The sequence below is a fragment of the Rhipicephalus sanguineus genome, chromosome 3 (assembly GCF_013339695.2).
Source record: "Rhipicephalus sanguineus isolate Rsan-2018 chromosome 3, BIME_Rsan_1.4, whole genome shotgun sequence".
Taxonomy (NCBI): domain Eukaryota; kingdom Metazoa; phylum Arthropoda; class Arachnida; order Ixodida; family Ixodidae; genus Rhipicephalus; species Rhipicephalus sanguineus.
This window is the reverse complement of record NC_051178.1, coordinates 204,969,971-204,992,252: the sequence shown is the minus strand read 5'-3', so window position 1 is coordinate 204,992,252 and position 22,282 is coordinate 204,969,971. Positions and strand designations below refer to the sequence as shown.

At 45.3% G+C, this 22,282-nt stretch overlaps 1 protein-coding gene across 1 annotated transcript in view; it reads left to right on the top strand.

Annotated features, from left to right (window-relative positions):
* The window catches only part of LOC119386263 (uncharacterized), a 108,252-nt gene that overhangs the window by 79,856 nt on the left and 6,114 nt on the right, over nucleotides 1-22,282 (top strand). Inside the window, exons 2-4 of the mRNA XM_049414281.1 lie at nucleotides 16,303-16,712; nucleotides 18,885-18,924; nucleotides 19,999-20,075. Coding sequence (XP_049270238.1) covers nucleotides 16,362-16,712; nucleotides 18,885-18,924; nucleotides 19,999-20,075 — 468 coding nt within the window. The 5' untranslated portion in view covers nucleotides 16,303-16,361. The remainder of the gene's footprint in view (nucleotides 1-16,302; nucleotides 16,713-18,884; nucleotides 18,925-19,998; nucleotides 20,076-22,282) is intronic.

Here is a 22,282-nt window from a genome sequence, read left to right as displayed (position 1 = left end):
AGCGAAACAACACAACAACGCAACGTCAAAGAGACGCGAGACAACACCGCCACTCCTGTCATATCGAGGTTCGCCTTGCTCTCGCTCGCTCTACTGAGCGATAGTGTCACGACTTTTCGATTCTGTTTTGGTGAAGAAAAAAAAAAGGTACGCGCACCTTTCCAGCATTCACTTGATTTGAACGCGTGCGTTAAGATGCCCTTAATTATGAAAATCAGTTATCCTAAGGCTTTTACGTAAGCAATGGCAAGGAGATAGCGCAGAACCGTTTGTTGTAACCAGGGGCGTAGCCAAGGAGATGGGGGTTGGGGGGTTCAAACCACCCGAAAATTTTCAATTTTGCTTGCATATATATACACGCACTCACAAATACACACGCACGAACATACATAAAGTATGGTCGAACACCCTCTACCCCTCACCCCGAAAATATTTTCTGGCCACGCCACTTGTTATAACGCACGCGGCTGTGTTCCTTCGATCGCTTTCGCGCTCGCGTCCTACATCTGGTTAGGTCTGCACGTTAAACCATAACACGCTCCTCGCGAATATATTGTACTCTCTTCTAGCGAAGTAAATCGTGTCTGACAATGTGTCGAATCAGCTCATCATCTACGTATTTGAAAGCAGCGTACTACACAATCGGTCTGTCCGCATGTTCGAAGCAAACCTTTTTTCCACGTGCCTTAAAATATTGCTTGTTAAGAATTACTATAACGTACGACGTAAACAGCCAAGTAATGTTATTCCCCAGAGGCAAACAAGTTAAGTCTGTGTCGAGTCTCTTCCCGTGTGCAGCGTATCAGTGCGTAATTGGCTTGTTTAGAGACGCAGCTTCAATCCAATTTTCCGGCCAGCTTGTCAAACTAGCTCCACGTTCTGGGGACTTCTAAAGGAAGTTTCGTTTTGTCAACGTAAGTCTGATCCTAGAAACGTGCTCTTGAGGCGTCAGCCTTCGGGCTGAGGGTCGCTAGATGTCTTCCTAGAAAGTGACAACGTAAAATGTCTGAAGAACACGAAGAAAAAAAGGGGAGGTGGACATGAAAGAGCTCCTATTTCAAAGAGGCTAGAATACAAGTGTGTTGTTGGTAAAGCATATCGGTTTCTGATAAAGTGTAAGGAGGGTATCGCAAAAAGAATATCAGTCTATATATTACAATTTGTTGATATTATACTTAGCACGACGCAGACAATTCTCAAGTTATTTTTGTGTTTGACTTCCTATTTCTTGCTGCTTTAAAGTTTGTAACTTTAACGTGGCCTGCTTGGATAAAACTGAATGGTGAGTAATCGCACTGTATAGTTTTATACGAAAGTGTTTTATGCCGGGGTCCACCAAGTACATCTGTCACGGATATGACGTTGATAAAATGAACGCCAACGGGTGAGAAAGAAATCCAAGAAAAAATACCCCCCCCCCCCAGGGAATCGAACCCACGACGTTGCGGCCACGACGGCAAGCGCCCGACGCGCTACCGACTAAGCTAAATCGGGAGATGGTAGACACGGCGCGAACGCGCCTTATATCTTTCACACATTCTCTTTCGTGGCGGGCGGAGCGGGACGGTGCCGCCGTCTGTGAGATGTGAAAAGAAGTAATGCTTCACGATCGACACTTACTAGCGCTTACTCCGAGATTGCATGCGATATCGGAGGTCATGGTTAAAGCGTCTCGATACCAGAGAGCTAGACTGGCCGCGCTGGCGTCGCCGAGGCACCCTTGACGCAGTTACGTTCTTTGCCTTTGGCTTCCTGTTAGCGTGCGTCGGCTCATCGGAGTAGTGCAGCTTATACGTGCACCAACGGGATTTCTCCGCCGCCGACTGCTTCAATTGCGAGAGCACCGACTAACAAAACTGCTGCAATATGCGTTGCAGAAAGGACGCGATTTCGACGGGCGAATGTCGTGCCTTGGTGGAGCGAGAGCAGCGCCTGCGAGACAGAGGCCAGCGGGACGCACGCGTTTGCGGCTCAGGCTACGAACCTCTACCTCCCGTGTTGCTGAAGCGCAGTGTGTGTTATGTATGCACGAGCACAGGCGTCGGCTACCCATTACTAGGAAGCGCACGCCATGCCGTTTCTCTCCTTAAATGACGACGCTTTGAAGAAGTGCATACCGGGTACCAGTGTTGATTATGAGCTTGTTGATATCATCCTTGCGCGGGATTCACGATTCGCTGTGTCCAAATATATGTTCACACCGTCAGCTACCACAACGGTTTAATCACGATCATGGGCGTTAGTCGTCGCGATAGAGACATGCTGTCAACATGGGTGCATCCACGTCAAACGGTGCTATAGCTGCCAAACACGAATAGACATTGTACAAGCTCTCATATATCACTACACAATAAGCACTACTTCTGTGAAGACACGTTTCACTTTCGTGTTATACCGATTCCTATGACGGAGGGATCAGCCATGTTTTTTTTCTGACACGAAGGTTTCCGAAATATTGTGCATCGGCGAAGGTTAGTGCTTGCAATAATAAATGACCTCAAGCCGTGAAAACCAGCGTCCTGCCGTGGTGGCGCAGCTGCTTTGAAGTTGAGCTGTTGAGCACGAGGTCGCAGGATCACAAATCCCGGTCGAGGCGACCCTGTTTTGTAGAAGGCGAGATGCGAAACCGCCAGTGGTACGACATTTCGGCATTTTGTGCATGCAAAGAACCCAAAGGGGCCAAAGTATTGTCGGGAGTCTCGCAGAGAGAGAGAGAGAGAAGAAGCAAGGAAAGGGAGATAAGTTAACCAGACGTCCGGTTTGCTACCCTGCACTGGGAGAAGTGGTAAGTGGGTGAATAGAGATACAGAATGAAGGACAGAGAGACATAATCACGCGCACACTTGGGGAACACATCTAGCATTCAAGTGGTCGCACAGTCCTGTCGACTTTGAGTAACGCCTTTGAGTAACGCCTTTGAGTAACGTACTTCAGTAACGCCTTCACCGCCTTCTGCGCCACTGAGGTCCAAGCATGTTGAATCCATAAAACGGCCTGGAGTCCAGTTTGTTCAGAAACATCCGGATCGAGTATCTGTGGGTGTTAGCGTGCGCAGCTGCATAGGAAGTCTTCAGTTGTCTCTTCGGTTCCGCAGGAGACGCATGTAGAGGTTTCTGCCATCCCTATGCAAAACGAGCACGTTTTTGTGACTATAACACCCATGCAAAGGCGGCCTATAGTAGCGTCGGATCGGAGCGAGAAATTCACGGTGGTAGTTGTAGCTTCAAGGAAGGATCAAGTTCATGTAGATAACACCTTTGGAAGCTAAGAGACAGGAAAAAGTGTATGCGGCGTCCTTAGTGATAAGCTCATGGTTCTGACAACTGATATTTCAGAATGTTTTCGAAAATTATTCTGCGCGCTTGAGTTGGGAAAGAGTACAAGGAAAAATTCCGTCGAACCCCTATATTCTGGAATCGGCGTCGCTGAGCTGTGTTATGGCACCTCGTTTATCAGCAGCGGTGGATGAAGCATTTTCACTCCTTGCGTAGCTCATTGTTCAGAAAGAACTGGCTGAGTCTATTTTGTATCTCCTCCTCCGCTTTCCTCAGCATGCCTTCGCTGTACCTTCCTTCTCTTTTCTCCTCTCTCCCTCTGTCTCTCTCTTCGCCATCACTTTTATTGGTTCTCCATGTGGGCTCATAAAATATATATTGGCGTAACAAATGGCAGCGGTGATACCATCGGTACTACTCTAACCACGTTTAATACCGAAATAAAAGTAAAGAAATTGGCAAATGACATACGCTTTTCTATGTTTTATGTCCTTAACTTTGAACGTGGGTCAATTAAACCATTGCCCGCGAGTGTTCTAGCGTTATTTACTTGACGAAAATTTTTACTCTTACCACAAACAATACATCACCCACTATTGCATAGCCTATTAATGTTATAAACGTACATCATACGGACATAAAAACAGAAGCTTCTAAATCTTTTGCAAAACTATATGACAGTATATACGACAAACTTAACCCTGCAACCTACATTCACTCTCTCACTCACCCAGACACAGAAATAATAGAGAATCGCATATCGTGTATAAGACTAATACATTGCAACCAACGGAAATAAATGTTTCGAACGGAGTTCTTTAACAGATGCGTTACGCCAGCCCTCCATTTATTTGCGATCTTTAGGTCTGATTAAAATAGTCCTCACCATATCTAAGCACAGTGCACGGGTCTGTTTTCCGTGACATACATTGTCGCAATCTGAAATAGAACTTTCTCAGTTTCCATTGCTTTGGAATCTAGCGGGGTGGAGGGAGGGAGGTTGATGAGCACGCAATTCAGCAAAGCATTATAAGTAAAGGCGTTTCTCAACCGTATAATAGACTATTTATGTCAGTAACAAACGCGAGCAGCTTCTGTCACTTGCCAGACGGCAGGATCTAACTTAATCTGGCGTCGGTGGTCTCTCTCCGACCTACGAACAGCTGAAAATGGCAACGCAGCTTAGCCGAAGCACCGAGATGATTGCTCTCTTCTTAATCCCCGACAAAACAGAAGAAATAAACAGTGTTGTTAGATTCTAGCTTGGAGGATGTGTTCCCCGCTCCTATTATCTCTGTTGACCCAGTAAAATAAATGTAATTAGAATCGAATGAGGGCATCTGCGGTCGCACGGCTGCTTGCTCATTTATGCATATGTCTAGTTTCCTGATTCATTCTTAACGATGACGGCGAAGTTAAAACAAAAGTGTGCAGAAACCATTGAAGGAGTGGATAAGTGAAAAAAAAACATGAAATGAGGAGCTGCGGGTTCAAATATCTGCAGTTTATCGTACGAGTTCTTTGTTTACACTGTTGCGCGACTTTGTTAATTGAACTTCAAGACAACGCGGGAGAGAGAGAGAGAGAGAGACAAAGGCAAAGGAAAGGCAGGGAGGTTAACCAGGTCGTACTCGGTTTGCTACCATACACGGGGGGAGGGGAAAGGGGAGGAATAGAAGAGAGAAAGTAAGGAAAGAGATGACAACTAATACGCTCGCACGCATAGCAGCGTTCACCGCAGATAGGGAGTTTTAGAATAGGGTGTCCAAAGCTTTGCGTACGCTATCCTTTGTGTTTTTCGCCCCTGCGCGTGCGTCATACGCTGTCCTCTTGGGTAGCCAACGAACGCGATCTCTGCGTAACCTATTCTAAAACTGGGTGCGCGAAACTAGAGTGAAGGCGAGTCCTAGTTGGCCACTGTGCTCGTGTAAAGAAGAAACCGCGTTTAAATTTGGCATATAACGAGACAAATTGCACGAAATAAACCTCGAACGAAAACGCCAGAGTCAGGAAGCGTAAATGCAATGAGATGGTCTGCGATAGATATGACATGAATTACATTATACGAAGCCATCTCATATAAACGCAGAAAGGACAACTCACGGAACAGGTCTGATAAAACGTAGTATACCGTAAAGCCGTGTCACGGATACATGAAATCCAGGAAACACCAAAGTCAGGCCGCTGAAATCTATATAAATTTGGTCATAGAACGTATTACGAACTGCAATCAGTAAAGTCCAATATTATTACTCCCTTTCTGGAATGTCTGGAGGGCCACAATATATGTGCATTTGGCCGTGAGCATAGCATCTCTTTTTAGGCACAATGGCTGGTGGCCTACTCTCATTAAGCGCATATCATATGACACTTTTGAGTAGTCCACCGTGACTATCCTAGCAACAGATAACGCACGTCTACCTCGAGAACTCTTTGCACATGGTTTTACATGAAGGGTGGGTGAACGTGCAAATTAGTTGGGTTTGACGAAAGGCGACTCAACGGCGGCTTGAAAGTTAGCGTGCTTGACGTGAAGGAGGGCGATTGAGGGAATTGTTTTTAACACGAAAGTGTTTTATGCCGGGGTCCACCAAGATTTTCATGACGTATTTCCTTCACGGAATTACGTCAGCAAAATGAACGCCATCAAATGGCAAAGAAAAAAAACAAAGAAGAAGTTCCGCTGACAGTAGTCGAGCCCATGACCTCTCGGTCCGCGACAATGGCTGGCCGGAGTTTAGCCCACTGAGCTGCCGCCAAGCACATAACGGCGGGTACATGAACGCGCCTTTTATCTCTCACACTTTGCTCTCACAGTGCTCTTGGATGGATGGATGGATGGATGGATGGATGGATGGATGGATGGATGGATGGATGGATGGATGGATGGATGGATGGATGGATGGATGAATGGACGGATGCTATGAGCGTCCCCTTTATAACGGGGTGGTAAGGTGTGCCACCAGGCTCGAAAAAAAAAACGCGCCGTTGCTGCGACCGTCCCATTCGGCGCATTTCCAATAGAAATGTAATTTCGTTTAACACATCGCGAGGCGGTGGCAATAGCCCAAACCTCACTCACATCATCCATTCATATCGAAAAATAGCTCTCCGACGATCGCCTGGCTGTCGCACCGCGTTCCCCGCTCGGGGAACGCGGTGCGACAGAAGGATGACACGACGCGAGTAGAGTTTCTCTTCGCGTTTCACGACGCTTTAGAGGAGTGCATATCGAGTATCAGTGTTTATTATGTGCTTGTTGATGCCATATTTGCGTGGGATTCACTATATGCAGTGTCCACGTATATGTTAAGAACTTCAGCTACCGCAAGGGTTAAATCATGATCATGGGCGTTAGTTGTCGGCACGGAGATGTGCCACTACGCGTCAGCATGAGTGCCTCCACATCAGGCGTTGCTACATCTGCCAAACAACAATAGACATTACACAAGCTCTGATATACCAATGCACTAAAGCAATCAACTACTTCTGACGACACGTTTTACTTTCGTGTTATACCGATTCCTATGACAGAGGGATCAACCATCATTTTTTTTTCTATAGTCGGTGGCTGTCTTGATGAAAAATTCATTGCCGGTGCGTGGCGGATAATGCATTGAGCTTTATTGATATGACCTTAGGGCTGAGCACGAAAAAAAATTATGCAGTAAAAGTCTCGCAATTTTGTGGCGTACTGGAAGACTTGGTAGATGTGCTTTTTTGTTATGGTTATTTATGTAAATAAGGACATAAAAGCAACCACAATCTTACGGCGTGGTTTCGTATTAATTTAATTACATTGGTTAGAACGTGTTAAGCGGAATCCTAAACCGAACAAGGATGAAGAAGACAAGCAGATCAGGCGAGTTGGTGAGGTTCCATGATAGCAAGCATATTTCAGTTTGGGCCAGATTACTGCTTCCTAGTTTTACTGAAGGAGAAGTATTGGGTAGATTCCGCTTGAGGAAACCCAAAGTACTGTTAGCATCGTTAGTAATTTTAAGTATGTGCGTTGCCCAAGTTAGGTGTGTGAAATAGTAATGTCCAGGTAATTTTTCGAGATGGCGTAGGGATACCGTTGCCGTCAAAATGTGTTTAAATGAAGGGTACTCATGCGGCCTATGAAAAGAAACCAAGGGCGTTTTCTTAGTGTTCACAAGCATTAAGTAGTCATTGTTGTTTCATGTATCTCATTTTAGCACATCGTTTTAAAGTGTCAGGTTATTGTTTACGTCTATGATCAGGCGAAAAATGACGCCGCCATGAATAAACAGGCATAGACTTGAAGTAATAATGGGCATGCTCCTCCTTTCTTTCTTTCTTTCTTTCTTTCTTTCTTTCTTTCTTTCTTTCTTTCTTTCTTTCTTTCTTTCTTTCTTTCTTTCTTTCTTTCTGTCCTTCTTTCTTTCTTTCTTACTTTCTTTCTTTCTTTCTTTCTTTCTTTCTTTCTTTCTTTCTTTCTTTCTTTCTTTCTTGTTTGCTTGCTCGCGTGGTTGCTTGACTGCGTTGAGAATTCCACCGAGGACGGTTGTGTCACACTCTACCGAGTAGCAATTGTGATTAGGTGATAACATTTCATTTCGATAGTAATGATATAGACGCTCTCGGCCGGTTTTTGCCGTTGCCGTCTCCTTAATGTTCCCTATAAAGTCGAGATCAATAACACTGCCGCACGCATTGTATGTTCAACTCGCAACTAACAGCGTGCGAGCGCTGGGGACAAACGCAGCTGATGCAGAGATGAAATGAGCCGGCCATCTACGTCGCACGAAGGGCACATGCCATAACATCGCCCCGCCTGCGAGTACTGCCGTCCATGGCTCATCAAGCAAAGAGGAAACGCACCACGCGTCTTTCGTCGGGACTAAGGAGCATGAAGGCTCGGCGAAGGGGGCTCTCCCCGCTTACTTCACGTTGAGACGACAGACAGCGCGAAAACCACCTCGCTCCCTGGAACGTCCGCATTCACTTACACCAGCGTTTTAACGTGATAGCGTTAAAGAGCTCGTTTCGCAGAAATGCCGGTATCGGTGGCGTCGGCGGTGGCGTCTTTGATTGTGAGCAAAAAAAGCAGCGTTGGCCGTGAGTGAAAATTCGAGGTAGGTGCCAATAAAGATAAGAGCCGAAGCCCGTTTGCACTTTGGCTTTTCTCGCGGCACAGTTTAGGTCTCCGCTGAGAAGCGATTGGGAAGGCGATAGTGTGTGTGTGTGTGTGTGTGTGTGTGTGTGTGTGTGTGTGTGTGTGTGTGTGTGTGTGTGTGTGTGTGTGTGTGTGTGTGTGTGTGTGTGTGTGTGTGTGTGTGTGTGTGTGTGTGTGTGTGTGTGTGTGTGTGTGTGTGTGTGTGTGTGTGTGTGTGTGTGTGTGTGTGTGTGTGTGTGTGTGTGTGTGTGTGTGTGCACGCGTGCACGCGGAGGATATCGCTGTCGCGAAGCTTGAGGGTCCCCCACATTTTTGTAGAGTTACGCGAGATCGGATCCAAGAGCGTTAGCTGCTAGCGTTACTTCGTATAACATTGCAGTTTGTAGCTATCATTTTCTTGGTATCGCAAGCACCATGAGCGGGGCTAATAAGATCAAATAGTCCTCTTATCTTATTAGGACAGAAGCAGCGAAGACTAAGACGTTATTGTTATGAGGTAAATAGTCCCTCTGAGATGAGAAGCACCATGATATTCGGAAATCTCTGCGCTATGCGGGCTGCACATTTCTCTAAAGAAAAATGCCCTCGTTTTGCCATTCAGTTATATTACGTTTTGTTGTCGCTCTGCATGCAGCTCCCGAGCGCCCTGTCGCCGTTAATTTAGCGCCAGTATGATACACCAGACTAACTCCTCAATCAGATTGTCTTTGTAGATGCGTCTGCGTTGATACACGATGTTTCAGATATTATAGCTGCAGTGAAGCATTGCTCGCAAGCTGAATAGGGGTAGAAATATATGATAAATATGAATAACAGCAGTATGATTATTTTGCAATTGCAACTCCTTTGAACTTCAAAGGATTGTCCTTAAGACAGTACTATGTTTACCTCAGCGTTCTTATCTTGAGCATTGACATGTGCTTGGAGTTTACATAATGCCCTTGTCGTGTACCCCTTCTGTAGGAATGCACCCTTCATTTTTTAAAGTGACACTGGTTTGAACAAACGTTTTGATAATGTTTGTTGCGTTATCCGCGTGATACGTCAACACTATGCAGTACGAAATGTGTGAACCGATCTCCCTGGACATTGTATGACAAGGAGACGTCCTTACCACATAATGCAGGTAACATTAACAGCTGCATTAATCATTCCTGAACGTACATTTCCTGCTTACCGTGTTTTTATGTTACTGCGTTGCGCGAGCCATTTGTGCGCAATATACAAGCGAGTATCCAGTGTTTCCTTTTACTTCTCATATTCAACAAGGGTTTTTTCAAAAATGAACGTCTGACGTTACAGCAAGCGCTTGCGTCGTGCAGCGCACCCTCTATCCCCGTCATATGAACACTATACCCACTTTCTGAACTAATAACGTTTCGAAGCACTAAATATTGTACCGAAATAAAGGGAGGGGGGTAGTGTCTAAACTTTAGCAAAGTCAATCACATACGCTGAGACTACGACATTAATTCAGCGATTGCAGTACGGCTAGGGTAACTGAGCAGCTCTCTAATGTATTCGCCACTGATATGAGTCACTCTGATGTTAATTCGCTGTCTGGTCTGCAACCAGAGTAGCACCCGTTAAGCAAGCACGCGAGGGTTCTCTCGTAGTTGCGGGATCTCGCAATGGTGAAAATATCAAGTAACTGCTTAGAAAAATTGCATACCGGTTTTCTCCGAAATTTTGTTGTTGTTGATGAAATAATGTCCTGAAAAATAGCGATCCTTAAATATTAAGCCTGAATCATTACAAGTAGGAGTGAGACATGGCATCCTGACATACTGGGCTCGTTGACTTTCTATTTGCAACAGCATGCATATGGCTTTATATAATTTTGGCGAGGCTATCATTTCATAAAATTGTCGATATTTTATAGCGTGCAGGCGAATCAGATGTCCCGTGCCTGTTCGCCGTGCGAGTGCGCAATATTTGGCGTAGAACGGAAACGTGTTCTCATTTTCGTCATCAGCCGTCATACGACGACAAATCGAATTGCCCTTCATTTGACGTTTTTTCTGTTCGACACAGAGACTAAAGGTTAAGGCGTCCGGTTACAAAAGTTCTGCAAGATAATTGCTGTAAGACTAAACCTATGATGGCGCGGAAGGTCTCGTTAAACATTTCTGCAATGCCTGCAATCTTAATGCGGAATATTTTTAGATTATAGAGTGCCTTAAAAAGTACGTTGTGTGATTATAAGGGACAACTCACGATAGGCGTGCTATTGACGTGCTATTGACGTTCCATTAACGTGCTAAAATCACAATCGACAACACAAGTTGATAGATTTGCTTACTGATATTTCAAAGGTTGGCAACCCTTGCCGCCAGCATGATATTTGGTTGTGCAATGAATATATAAAAGGGGCACGAATAAATTGCCAAATATGAGCATATATTACAAATATACCTGCGTGTGTGTGTGTGTGTGTGTGTGTGTGTGTGTGTGTGTGTGTGTGTGTGTGTGTGTGTGTGTGTGTGTGTGTGTGTGTGTGTGTGTGTGTGTGTGTGTGTGTGTGTGTGTGTGTGTGTGTGTGTGTGTAAATTGAACAGACCCATAATGTCTGCACTCAATATACAAGGTGTTTCAAGAAATGTGTCCAAAAATCCTCAAAAGTCAGAGAAATGCGATGTTTGTTCGATGCCTTCACAATTACTTCTTCTGTAGCCGCAGGCATCTTAAACTGACTTAATACATAATTTGGGACAGTCATTAAGAAAGTTAAGTTACTTAACTTTTAAATTAGTGGAGTTAGGCAGCTTGTGTCAAATGGCAGAATTGAAGTCCTTCATGCGAAGAACCCATTGCAGCTTTGAGATTTTGGAAACGTGGTCTAGGGTAATAATTGCGAAGTATTGAAGTTCAGCCAAATTCAGCGGCGAAACCGAAACCGAAACGCGGAAGAGCGCAACTGCCGTATTCTTCTGAGACGTCCAGGATGAGCGAGCATTGGAGTGAACGTCGTCATATCAGACATGAACCGACTTCGTTGTGTCGGCGTGCGGGCTGCGCTTGCAGTTATAGCACGCATGGCGCACATACGTTAACGAACGCGAAAGAACTACACCTCCGTAAACGTTGTCTTGAACAGTGACGTCATTCTGGTAGTCCGCTTGTTGCGCTCACCGGGGCTTCGGTTTCGATTTCGCCGTTGAATTTGGTTGAACTTCATTACGCCGCAATAGTTACCAGAGGCTCCTTTTTCTATATCTGAAAGCTGCGATGGTTTCTTCTCAGGAAGAACTTCAATTCTCCCATTTGACATAACCACCTAATTACACTAATTGTAAAGTTAGTTAATTTAACTTTCCTAATTGCTGTCTCAAATTGTGTCCCTAACTGCCTTAAGATACCTGCCGCTACAGAAAAAGCAATTGTGAAGGCAGCGAGCACCTATTTCCTGATTTCTGAGGATTTTCTGACACCGAAACACCCGGTATACTACCGCTTCTGTAGTGTGGTGAAGATGACCAGTATGCGACTGCAAATTTGAACAAGATTATTACGCTTTACCAAGTGTAGACTGCAGTCGATCGAGTGCTAGACAGCGAGTACTAACGCTTAAAGAGTTCCTGAGCTCTATTCTCCGATGAAAGAAGCTCAATGTGAAAACTTCACTCCGCACAAACATGGCTGTTATATTTAGATTATGATGGTTCCTAGATGAGGCCTGCTAGTTCAATACCAAAACGGAGTTTGCTAGACGGCAGAAATAATTGCAATATAGTTTAATGTCCTTATTAAGGACTCATCATCTCGATGCTGAGCAAAAATAGTTAGATTCAGTGACGCTAGGTAGGGAAAGATCTCGAACATAACGGTTATTTCTGCTCGGAACTTGATTCTTTTTCCCGAACATGCAGGAAGTTTAGTCTTTCTTATCGCCCCTCTCCCCTCTTCCCACCAACCCCTACCGTGTCCCCACGAAAGAAAGAAAAGCAGTGCACAATAAACTAGTTTTCAAGTTAAATGGTATATGCTTTAATCGAGCAGGTTCTCTTTTATCCTTAACCTAGATATGCGGCTCTTTACATCGTCCGCACAGCAACTTAATTCCGTGTTCCTCGACTGATTCAGTGAGAACGTCGGTTAAGATATGCTCTAGGAAATCACTGCAGGTCATTAACACCGTCTGTAAGGTAAAACTCTCTTCCCTTGCAAAGTGGACCTCCTTCTTTTCTCGCAATTCAGCCGCGCCAGGTCGGGGGTGGTGAAGCACGAGCAGCCAAATTTTCCGCAAGAGCTCTAATTAGCTTAGACGCGTCATGGCCGCTTCAAGCATCGTTGACTTCTGACTCCGGTCACGTTCGCGTCATTTTGTTTTCTTCTTCTCCTTCTTCGTCTGAGGAGGATAAATGTAACAGTCAAACTCTAAACAACAAATAAGAAAGGGGGCGAGTAATTCGCGAGGAAACGGATCCTATACCAACACAACTGCGTGTTGCGTCGATCATTTTTCTTTGCTACCCTTGGAAGCGCTCGTCCGTGCGTGAGGTCGCTCGCTTTCGGTTTTCAGCGGCACGTAGCGAGACCACCATCGCTTCGGTGCAGACGCTCGAGGCGTGACCTATAACGTTGCGCGTGGAATGGTGTTTAGTCTTTTTTCCTCGTTTGTCTGTTTGAATTCCCACGACCTGCAGTGCAGCTGACATGCATTAAAGGTGAAGGGGGAATTGTATAGAAACCTGTAGTATTTCACCGCTATTCTGTGAAATTTCCGTGCTGCCGCATTGTATACCTGGACCTTACTCGCTGGACACGCTGTGTAGAGGAGACAGGCTGCGGAATTTTTCGGGGGCCGCGTGGAATTGCCGACGAGGTTGCAGCTTACATTGCGCAAACTCCGTTGGTGTGCCTTGACGTGTATATATATGCTAGGTGAACTTCGATTGAGAGCGAACCTTTGTTTTCGACGTACAATAAATCAGAAACGCAGGGATTAGCCACCTGTTTCTCGTTTATCATAAACGTTACAGACAGACGGTGACTGAAACAGCAGGTCTACTTGCTCGATACAGATCGAATCTTTTCTCTTGCCAAAACATTATGCCCGGGACAATAAAAAAATCGGGCACAAAACATGTAAAGTACTTCAAGGCTTTTCTGAAGGCATTGGTATTTGTGATGTCCACTGAGTTTAATAACAATAATAATAATAATAATAATAATAATAATAATAATAATAATAATAATAATAATAATAATAATAATAATAATAATATAGGAATCTCAATATGCTGGAGCTAAACAGAGCGGCAGATACATGGAAACCAGCAGGGTGTGATAGACATGGTTTACCAATGTGCGCGAGAATCGCGCAATTGCCAGCGCTGACCAAGGGAGTTGCACAACAACAAGGTCGACAAGTTGTTGTGCGTGAAGCACGCAGTGTTGAAGAAGCCAGCCAGTAGAACAGCATGCCTTTATTGCATGCTAACGTAACCGGAGAGCAACCTGGCTGCCGGTGGACAGCTAAAGGTCAGATTACAGAGTGGGGCAAGTTGGATAGTCGCCGCAGCTTATGAACGCTTCGGTGGGCTGATAAGCACAGTACGCGAAACAGTACGTGGCGTTATCACACTTCGTCACTGATATCGTACCACACAAACAATTCCATTTTTTTATGCTTTGCATTTGAGCAACACTTTTTTTTTGTACCATCGTCTTGTAGATTTAATGTGTTCGTTGTTTTTCTTTTTGGCGGTGACTTATTTGTGAGCTATTTAGTACACATTGACATTCACAGCGCAAAACGTATGCTTCATCCATGCTGACGCGTCGCCAAAAACTATAACGTATAGACTATGTTACGTAAGGCATATGGGCACCGCAATCATGGGCTGTTAAACGAATGTTTCCTTATTTTTTATCCCGTGACGCGAACTGATAAAGCCAGAAACCCCGAATGCACCAACCCAACAGTTTTCATGTGTATACGCCCACCGTAGCACTGTTCGCTTGGTTCAAGATAAAACACGGCAAGGTTAACAGCCCAGCATGAAGGCACCGAAACCCATCCGTAAAATAGTCTATAGCTTCCGCTTGGCTGTTCGTGCATCCGACAGACTAGACGCGGTTCTCGCGATAACGTTACCGCTTACCCACGCTCAGCGCTGCACAAGCACGATAGAGACGCGCATTCGCTGAGCGAGACAGGCACCCAAACGCGCCCATCCGTGCATACACCGCGAAGTTCACGGACCACGCACTCCTCCTCCGGCCACCGGAAGTCACTGGACGCCACTGTGCTTGAGACCGGATGTCACGTAACAAATGACGGATGACACGCACCAACTAACACATTTTCAGGAGGATGCAAAGCACGTGAGCCGCAGACCAGCGTTCGGTAAGGCCGCAGGCGACCGGCGGTTGACGGCTGCAAACACTGTGCTCTGCACACATCCGGAAGGGGGAGCTAGGTGACCGCAATGGCGGGGAAGAGATGTGCATGGGCTGCTACACGCGACCACATGCTTTGGAGCAAACCAACATGCAGTATTCGCGCATACGAAGAGCCTGTGCCTTCCAGCAATATACATGCGATAAAACACGAAAACGATATTATTGACAAATATTATCGTAAGACATCGAAACGGGTCAAGCAAGAAGATTGGCGATAACAGCGTAATTTTCAATGACGCGCGTTCCGAGTCCACGAGAGTGGTGTACTTTACCAAAGCTTTGACTGTACATGTCAGTTGGGGTGCCGCGACGGATCAAAGCACTTTGAAATTCGTTATGTCACATTGACGTATCAGCTCTAATGTAATATATCGCTGTGATATATTACACGGCGATAAGTGAAACTTTGACCTTCACTGTTGTAATGACCATATGTTACCAGTATAAAGTGATAATGTTATTCTCTGTATCTTCCCGCAATGAATGAGCAATACTAGGTCGTTTTAGTATGGCGGAAAGAAGAAAAAGCAATGATTTAGCTTTAGCGTGAGCATTGCATGCACCACACTGCGCATGCTCAGAATGTAAACGCAGCCAAAGCCCTGTTGGCGCATAGGCCAACACGACAGAAAAGTTTGGAAACAATCGTTATTCTTTTGATTTCCTTGCTTTTCTATCTGCAGATAATTAGACAGATGGATAGTAAATGCGCCAAAATAGAAGTTACCCGCCATGGTGGCCTAGTGGCCATGATGCTCGACTGCACACCTGATGGTCGCGGGATCGAATCCCGGCCGTGGTGGCCGCATTCCGATGGAGGTGGAATGCTTGAGGCCCGCGTACTTAGATTTTGGTGCACGTTAAAGAACACGAGTTAGTCAAAATTTCCGGAGTCCTCCATTACGGCGTCCGTCATATTTGTAGCCGTGCAGCCAACCTAAGTTTTCATAGCAAGACAATGCCGTAAGGTACCTAATTTGGCGCAAACTAGCCACCAAAGGCAACCTTGGCCAAAAACTTATTACAACGCACACACGTACAAAAGGAGAAAAAGGAAGCAAAGAAAAAAGAGCGAATCATTAAGAAGCTAAAGAAGCGGTGTTCCATGACGGTCTACGCTGCGCAATAGGCGCCAAAAAAGAGAGTTGTATTGTCGTTCTGATAAGAAAGCACAGGGCGTATGCGTATTCCGAAAACGACAAAAGCATGTGCGTTTCATTCTCGAGAGCGATGCTGCGGCCACAGCTCGTGCGATGTGCCTCCGAGTGAACGCAATGTTGCCGTGGTTCAGCGTCGGACTGTACGCGGGGAGCCTCTCAAATGGAGTCAAATATTGCGCAATTGTTCCTCTGGCCAGTAAACGTCTGGTTCATTACGTTAAATAGCCTTTGTTTGTTCGTTTATACAGTTGTTTGTTTGTCACGATTCTTTTTTCTTCTGGGAGATTGCTTTTCTCACTGGAGCGTGCTCTCCACGCAGGCGACGACGAGGTGCGGGTGTGGCTGACAGTTCCGAGCAGCGCGCTTCTCGAGCCGCTGATGAGCTCATCAGCGGCGGCGCTCGGATGCCGCTCATCCAAGAAGAAGACGGTTCACTTCGCGCTGCCCGGTCGCGTCATCCGTCCGTTGCAGTGGCGCGACGACGTCATCTGGGCGCGCGTCGAGCCCATCAAGGGACGCCGGCACGCGACCTCGACCGGTGGCCACCTGTTCCAGCCTCCCGCGACGGAGTCGTCGCCGACGACGGTGATCACCGCGGAATGCACCACAACAACCACCACCCACGTGCACCGACGTAGCCCCAGTAACTGTTCCTCCGTGGACTCAAATTACGCCAACACGTCCTCGCAGGAGGACAATCAGTCGTCGTCGAGCGGAGACTCCGTACCGGTAAGCATGTGCCAAGTCATAACAGACACCAGAAGCGGATATGAAAGAAAAAAAAAAGGAAAAGTTGGAGTGAATTTGGGTAGGCTTCATTTCCTGCCATGTAGGTCACATATTTTACGAGACCGCTGACATATAACCTTTTTTCGCTCGCTAATTTTGGTCGTTCTTTCCTTCTCGTCGAGAGGCACCTTCAAAGCGCAAAACTCAGTCTACTTCAAGGGCCGGCCGCGCTTCCTTTTGAGAGCTACTTCCACCCACATTGCTTTATTGTCGATGTAATTCCGTCTGTTTCCGATGGGCTTTCAGTCGATACTACACCTCAACAGACACACGCGCCAGCTTTTGGTCTTCTGAAGACTACAAGTGTGCTTTCGTAATAAACAACGTAAAAAAGGACGTTAGACTTGGAGGAATTAATAAAGGCGGCAGCTTTCCTGAGGAAGAAAAAGAAAGCTATTACGCAAACATAATATATAAAGTGCCCTTACAAAAGGTTATAAGACTACTGGCCTATATAGTTGGTGCCAGGAAATGCAAGGAGCGTCCACGGAAAGGGACGAACGGGGCAAGCACTCCTTCTAATTCCTAAGGGAAGCGAGAGGCTGAGTAGCGAGAACATTGCGAAGAAAGCCCACAAGAGCAGACAGGCCAGAGGAAACCAGAACTGCACGAATGGCACAATGCAACTTCGAAGATACAAAGAAGAAAGATTCGCCCAACACTTTAGTAATGGCAGGCCCAGCCTGATGGCCCAGTGAGACAGTAGGTTCTGCAACACAGCACTCTCGCTGCCCCATGTAGGAGGTACTCCCAAGTTAGGCCTGCTACGGTCTCGGTGGACATCACACCTCGAATAATCTGATAGCTAGGGCACTGTACCATTTGTTTCATCTGCGATCTGCTCGCTCGGGCGGAAACGCTCGGCCCTGAAGCAATGACTCAACCTTGAAATGCAGGCGTTCAGGGAAATTACTTCTTCGGTGAAAGCAAAGGCTACAGTTGTGCAAAGGCGTATTTGCTGCCGAGCATGTGAACAGATTCACTTGAATTACAGTCAAGGTTGATGCAATGTGTAATAAAGCAATGCAGTGACTCACTGAATTGCCACGTGCCAATACAAGCACACACACACACACCCACACACGTGTACACGCGCGCATGCGAGCATGGCAACAAGCATGTGCACACACGCGCATGCAAACCTTTCAGATGCCTTATCACGCAGTCTCCGTTCTCCCAAGTGCTCCCTGCGCAAATAATTGCAACTTCGCGATGCCCGATGATAGCCGGCCATTTCCTCGCACAAAGAATTGAATGGCAATTCCTAACTTGAAATCGGCACTGCGCTCGGTGACATAATTCTTTTCTCGCTTTATGGCGAAACGGCGTCAGTGTTTCCTTCAGTCCATTCGTTCCGGCAATTTCGCGTGCTCTCGTCCTTTCTGGCTTCGGCTCGCCTTTCGACGAGCCTGTCGTTTGCGACTCGCAAACTCGTTTCGCTTCTCGGGGGAGCTCTTGCCAAGAAGCTCGTATTCTTTGCCCACTTGCACGGCTGTCGCGGAGCCCGCAGCAATGGGATCTTTTTCACCCAAATCTCGTGCTCCATCCTCGACATCATTTCTGCTATTACTTTTTAAAAACTTGTTCTGAGGTGCACAATTTCGCCTTTAGAGAAGAATGCGATGCATGAGTACAGCGCGGCCGCGAGAAAGCGTACAGGTGGCTTGCTTTACCGGCTGCCAGCTGGCGCTGGGAAAGCGAAAGAAAAATAAGAATAATGCATCATTTATCAATGTTTGTCGCAGTCAGTGCGCATCATGTTGTCCTTGTTGAGGTGCTTCTTAAGGTACTTAGCTGAATGCTCATTCGATTAAGTTATGGCTGAAAAAAAACAAGAAAAACATCCCGATGGCGAATAGATTGAGAATCGCCAAGCGCGGAATCATGTTCAACAAAAATGATCGATCGAACTCTCGATCTCGTTCCGGATTGTCAAGGGGAATTTTAAGCCTCCACCACGAAAAAGAAGTATTAGAAATAATCAACTCTTTCGTGCTACGAAAACTAATATAATGTATATGCTGAGTAGGCGTACGTAATTTGTAGCTGCATTTTCGTTGATTACTACAGTACTTGAATTTCAGACTTTTTTTCTTTTTTTTTTCGTTTCAGAATATCGTCATTCTTACCTGTTCCGGACAACGGTCAATAGGTAAGTATTCAATAAGCTGCATGGATACAGCAATCATTATAAACAGCTGGTTCATCATAGCCTCACGCAAAAAAAGAAAAAAGAAAGAAAAAAACGCGTATAAGCCATGTAGCTGTGTTTTATGGTTAGGCGTCCTAACCTGACGACAGAGATTATTGCATGAATGGCGGATCCTGAGGAACATTGACTGATCCTATTTTCGCTATGACGTCAGAAGACTAACTCATAAATATTTACGTTTCATCCATTAATATTTCTTTTCTTCGTAAATTAACAATCCAAGATACCTAGTAAGTCAGTCTTCGCTGTCGCGATACGGATTTCTTTTTACGTACAAATTTTTGAAGCGTTATCTATCCTCTGCTATACTGAGCAATCATTTCTGCTTTAATTCCGGTATAAACGAAAATACGATGATTTCGGTGCATGGGACAGCATCTGAAAAGGCGCCAGTAGCCTCAGACGCGCTTCTCATTAAAAATCGTCTTAAATGCGTTCACATTGCGTGTGTCAAAAAATGAGTTGCCTACCTCGCCTATGTCTTTTTTTTTTTAATGTAACGTACAGTTAACTTATTTGGTTCATTAGGTCAGCTTTAAAGGCTAGAAAACGACGAAGACTATGCTGTGGCAGCCACCGCAAGTGTACATAGACTTAACTTCACTTTTATCCAACTTAATCTACAGTACTACTGAGGCGATTCAGTTTAAAAAACTTCGTATCCAGAATAATACTGCTAGTCGGTGTGCTCTCGCTCTTTTGAGTGGAAGATATATATATATATATATATATATATATATATATATATATATATATATATATATATATATATATATATATATATATAATATATATATATATATATATATATGTGTGTGTGTGTGTGTGTGTTGTACTGCGAAAGTCTCTCAATTATGACGTAAAAATACGTCTCAGAAATATATTTACCAAAACGTTTTAACCCGTCTTACTTAACGCGCGCTTTTATTAGCTGGCACTAGCTAAAAGTCAGTAGCAAGATTGATTATGTAATTAATGAGTGGCCACCGTATATACCACTGACATTTCTTACAGTTCACATCGGTTCTGAGTCGACATCTGTCGACAGCAACCCTAGTCAGCAAAGCAGTCGAAGTGACTCCGACTACCAGGTGAGCAATGGTCTTCTTCGGGATGAGCATGTGCTCGAAGTTATGACACTTGTGGGTGACTCTTACCCTTTCCCACTTACGCTTTCATTCTCTGTCGCTTCATTCTTCTCGATCTCACTTAAGATAGTATAGCAATTAGGACAGGAATGAAAACAATAAGCTAGGGATTACTCGACCACTGCCTGACCGCATTAAATGGTTTAGTCAGTACGTTAATCAATCAATCAATCAATCAATCAATCAATCAATCAATCAATCAATCAATCAATCAATCAATCAATCAATCAATCAATCAATCAATCAAATAAAATAAATAAATAAATAAATAAATAAATAAATAAATGTTTGTTCGCGCATTTCATTTTATTGCCAAAGGCTTAGGAGGAGGCTAATCGACAATATCTCGAAATATCTATCTCGTGGCTTGCCTGGCATGTTGCTCTAGCTTAATGTCATAATAAAGGAAACGATTAGCACATGACATGCGCTTGCGACAATAACACACTCCACTCAAACATACTGCCAAGCACACAACATACAAAGCATAGAGTCAAACTTTATGTTCAGTGCTTCACATAAAAAAGTTACAAGTCGTTGTAAGAGATGCTGCAGTCTTAGGCAATCCTTGGAGAGACAACTGAACCCAGAATGGCTTCGCGTGTTATTTTGTTTCAAAAAAAGGGGAGTTGGCTTTTTTTTTTTTTGCTTTCTCAACGCCCCAAGCCACACGTGTTGGGAACTACCAGTGAGAATGTTTAGTGACACCTTCATGTCAACGCTCGAGTTTCCACGAGGTTCAGTAACACGTTACGGTTGCGCTGAATAGGAAGAGTGCGAGACGAGTGCGAGAGCAAGGAGCCGTGAACGAATACATTGTTTTGTACTCCGCGCTCTCTCTTTTTAAAAAGAAAAAAAGAAAGGGAACGGTGGCGTACATTGTCTTCTCCAGCCCGTAAAATCAGCCAACTTGAACGGACGTTTCGGCGAGAGAGAGAATGCAGTCCCCGTGACGTAATGAGCCACGTGAGCACTCCAAGCGGGGGTGGATGGTAGCGCTGGCTCGCCGCGCTGCGGTCCACACGAATAAATATAGTAGCGGCTGCCCCACTTTTATTTCTCAAGGTCGTGCTGTATCACGCGAGCCGTAGCGCACAACCGTCCTAACTGGATTGCGCGGGCTAACGGTCACACGTGTTGTGCGTTGTGGATGTGCATCTGTCATACCCCGGTGTCGTGCTGCAGAAGGTGAGCCAGTGGCAACGCTTCTCGGTGAACTTACTTTAACTTAGATGTCTCAACGAAGCTTATGTCTTTCCGTGGACAACATTGCTACATGTTTACTGTAATGAAATATAGAACCGAGCCGTGGAACGTTTTCTGTGGGACCGCTATTCCGGACTTTGTTATGCAGTCAAATCGAAACGCGCGGGCGTGAAATCAAGCTACTGTTTTTTACTAGATAGAAAAAGATTTCAGTCTTGCTGTATAGACAGAAGGCTCTTTTATTGGAAGGCAGATATATTTGCTGGTCTGAAGATGACCGCTGGAATGCTACACTGCATATGCGAGGGCGACTAGGACTTAGCAATACATATGGTACATCCATAAGTCAGCAGGAACAATGTGGTTGTCAGTGTTGACTATGAAAGTTGACAATCGGCAGCATTGCGCGCGTAGTTGTGTGCATCGCTGTCGTCGCTATTCAGAAAAAACTAAAGTCAGTGTATGATGAAATGAATACCGGTTCAAGTGAAAAGGAAAGCTAGGGCCAAGGATCCAACCTGGACAATGTAAAAATCGAGGTTTCCATTAGATAATCACGTACTGATGTCTAGAATAGCATCTAGATAACCGGACAATTTTTGAACGATTAGGAACAACTCAAATTATGGATCTTAACAAAACGGCACATCAGGTTGTGAAGGCTCCACTGAGAAGTAGGTGTGTAGTAGAGCACTGCACGGGCCTGATTTTTCGGCCCGGGCCCGGCCCGGGCCAGGGCGTACATGAACGAACCCAGCCCGAGCCCGGCTACTTATCATTACTTATCATTACTAAACTTATCCAGGGCGCGCGTGTTCATGATCAGGCCCGGCCCGGGCCCGCTAGAGGATATTATTTGTTGATGATGATTGTTAATGATGCCTTGCGCTTTGTAGTGCGTAATCGGACAGAAAATCCGGCGTGTACATGCATCGAAGTGATGC